At 32.0% G+C, this 2,726-nt stretch overlaps 1 protein-coding gene across 1 annotated transcript; it reads right to left on the bottom strand.

The window, feature by feature from the left end:
• Window positions 1-1,161: 1,161 nt before the first annotated feature.
• Window positions 1,162-1,961, bottom strand: LOC110033620. The gene has a single exon (XM_020737656.1). It carries the CDS (start codon window positions 1,836-1,838, stop codon window positions 1,323-1,325), a length of 516 nt encoding a protein of 171 aa, XP_020593315.1. The 5' UTR covers window positions 1,839-1,961; the 3' UTR covers window positions 1,162-1,322.
• Between the last annotated feature and the right edge of the window lie 765 nt (window positions 1,962-2,726).

Genomic DNA, 2,726 nt, shown 5'->3' with positions numbered 1-2,726 from the left:
ACTAGCATTGAGGCTAAATATATGGAGGGTGTGGGAAGCTTGGGCATTTTAGAACTAGTGAGGCTAGATGCAAGTGTGAAAAGTAAGGGAAGTATGTTAATTGATTGAGTTGTAATGGTTGAGGTTTTATTTTGATAGGGATAAGCAACTTTATCATACACAACATGTGGACACAATATTTTTGCTTTAGATCCATAATATTTCATCTTACCAGCAAGGCAAATGGTTTGAGTTTATCTTAAGTTATCATTGGGTTGAGGTTATACTTATAATTAAATTAAATTTAAATTCAAATTAGAACTCAATTTTGTAAATTTAAATTATTATCTGATGGACAATTGTTTTTTCTTTAAAAAAGAAAAAAAGAAAACGATGCCATACCAAAATTTTATACAAAAAAGTGATAAAAATATGTAAATTAGGAGGGGGAATTTGGGAAAAAAATTAATTATTTTGAATCTAAATGACTAAATTCAAATATTTTTTTAGAATATTTTAAATAAATAATTTTTAAGGAAGAGCCAAATATGAGCTAAATCAAACATAACTTGTTAGCCAGTCAAACTCAATTAGAAGTCATCTACCACTTTTTTTTTTTTTTTGTTTGATGTACTTCAAGCATGAGATCTTTCGGAGGGGGAGAAATCCGGCCAAAATCCCATCTTTAATTAGGTTGATTATGCCTTCATTTTTTTTTGGAGATGGACCAACTTAAAAAAACCATCAAATAAATTCGAATCATTACAATTAATTAATTTAAATTATAAATTAAAATTTCCTAGTTGCATTTGCAATATTTTTCCTAATTTTTTTCTCCCCCCAAAAAAATAAATATATTAAGAAATTAGACAATTAATAGCAAACCAAAAAAAATAAAAGAAAAGAAAATGGTAATGCAATGCTCCCTCTTGCAAGCTTGGAAGATCTGCTTCAATTATGTAAATAGTTAATTATAAAAGATAAGATCAACATAATTTTATCAAAATTAAGAGTTTTTTTTTATTTAAAATAAACATATCATAATAAATAATTATGTAATTACATGCTATATTCATCTAAAAATTCATCTAAAAATAAATTTCAAAAATAAATTTCAAAAAAAAAAAAAATTTCAACCGAATTTTAATACTAATTTTTTTTTCCATAATCCATAATTCTACACATAAATTCTATAAATATCAAGTATCTCCACGCCAACAATTAACCAATTTAATCATCAAATCATAAATCTTACCCAAAAAAAAACACTGAATGACAAACAAATAATAAAATTACACATTAGCCCCTCCCCAAAATCCACTCCCTCCCCTTCCTCCCTACCTTCACTTCTCCTCCCTCACATGCCCTCCATCAAAATTCTGCGCGTAGCTGAAGGAATCATACCTGAACTTACAATGCGTCGTCGGCAGCCTCTGCGGCTGCACGAGCTTCCTTATCTCAGATCGAATCTTATAAAACAGGTGGCGAACGCTCCCTTTTCTATGGTAGCCGAGAACCTCCGTCTCCTCTTCATTCATCTCCAGATCTCTCACGAACCCCGGTTTCTTCGAAAGCAGCCAGCTCCAGCTCCATTCCCACCATCTCCGAAGCGAACCTCCGGTGAACTCTTGGACGAATTCCGGCGCCGATTTAGAGCGGCGGAGCGATGCCCATGAGCAGACGGCTGAAGAGGATAAAGGTTGGATTTTTATGGAGAATGAGGAGATGAGCCTTCGGCGGAGACCGATGAGGTGGGTTTCTTTGTTGGGGGTTTGAGAGATTGGGAGCTCGTCTTTCATTGGCTTGGAAGGGAAGAAGGTTTTCTTCTGGTTCTGGTTGCCGTCGAGGAGAGATTCCATGGCTGGGTCTCTGTTTTCAACAACTTCCTGGTTCTATGGAGGATGAGGAAGATATAAATTTGGTTAAATGATATTCATGATATTCTTATTAGCTGAGATACAGGCTGGTAATGGGGTGGATCAAGCGCCCATGTGATTGATCCTGCGGGGCGTTTGGTCGTTTTGAGGAATCATGGATGGCCGTTCGTTACACATTAAGATTTGGTTAAGTTTATGATGGACGGTGATCGCTCATATATATATATATTCACTTTTTTGTGCACGAAAATGCGTATTATATAAAATTAAAAAAGATAATATTTTTAATGTGATATGAATGATTTTACATGCTTACCACCCAATTCTTTATGTCTTTATATATCTAACCCTTAAGAAAATCTAAATATTTCATATCACAAAAAAATGTTATTATTTTATTTTTTAAAAAATGAAATATATTTTTTCATGCATAAATAACATGAAGTACATATAAAACTTCAAGTTTAGATGTTAGACATGTAAATACATAATAACTAAATGATATGTGTGTAAAACTTCCTTTTTTTTATCTACATAAATAGTCTAAATTCTTATATATTTATATATTTATCATATTTTTTTTTGCAAAAGATGTAATCTAAAGAATAAAATGTTAAACAAATAAAAAAAATCATTAAAATTCAGCGTTATGTGTTTTTTTTTTTTTTTAATAATTGACGACTTGCGCGATATGTGGTTTGATTCATCGCATGAAACGAAGGATTTAGTATTTTAAGAAGATGATGGTTTTCCCGTCGTTATATAGAAAGTAGGTCAATTGGTTAATTCAGGGACCTACAGATTAGGTGTTTTCTCTAAATCATTGGATTTCTTCAATTGATTGTTGGGTGCATTTCGGATGATTAAGCT

This window comes from Phalaenopsis equestris, unplaced genomic scaffold, assembly GCF_001263595.1.
Source record: "Phalaenopsis equestris unplaced genomic scaffold, ASM126359v1 Scaffold001238, whole genome shotgun sequence".
Lineage (NCBI taxonomy): Eukaryota > Viridiplantae > Streptophyta > Magnoliopsida > Asparagales > Orchidaceae > Phalaenopsis > Phalaenopsis equestris.
The sequence above is the reverse complement of the archived record's forward strand: the minus strand, read 5'-3'. Positions and strand labels throughout refer to the sequence as shown.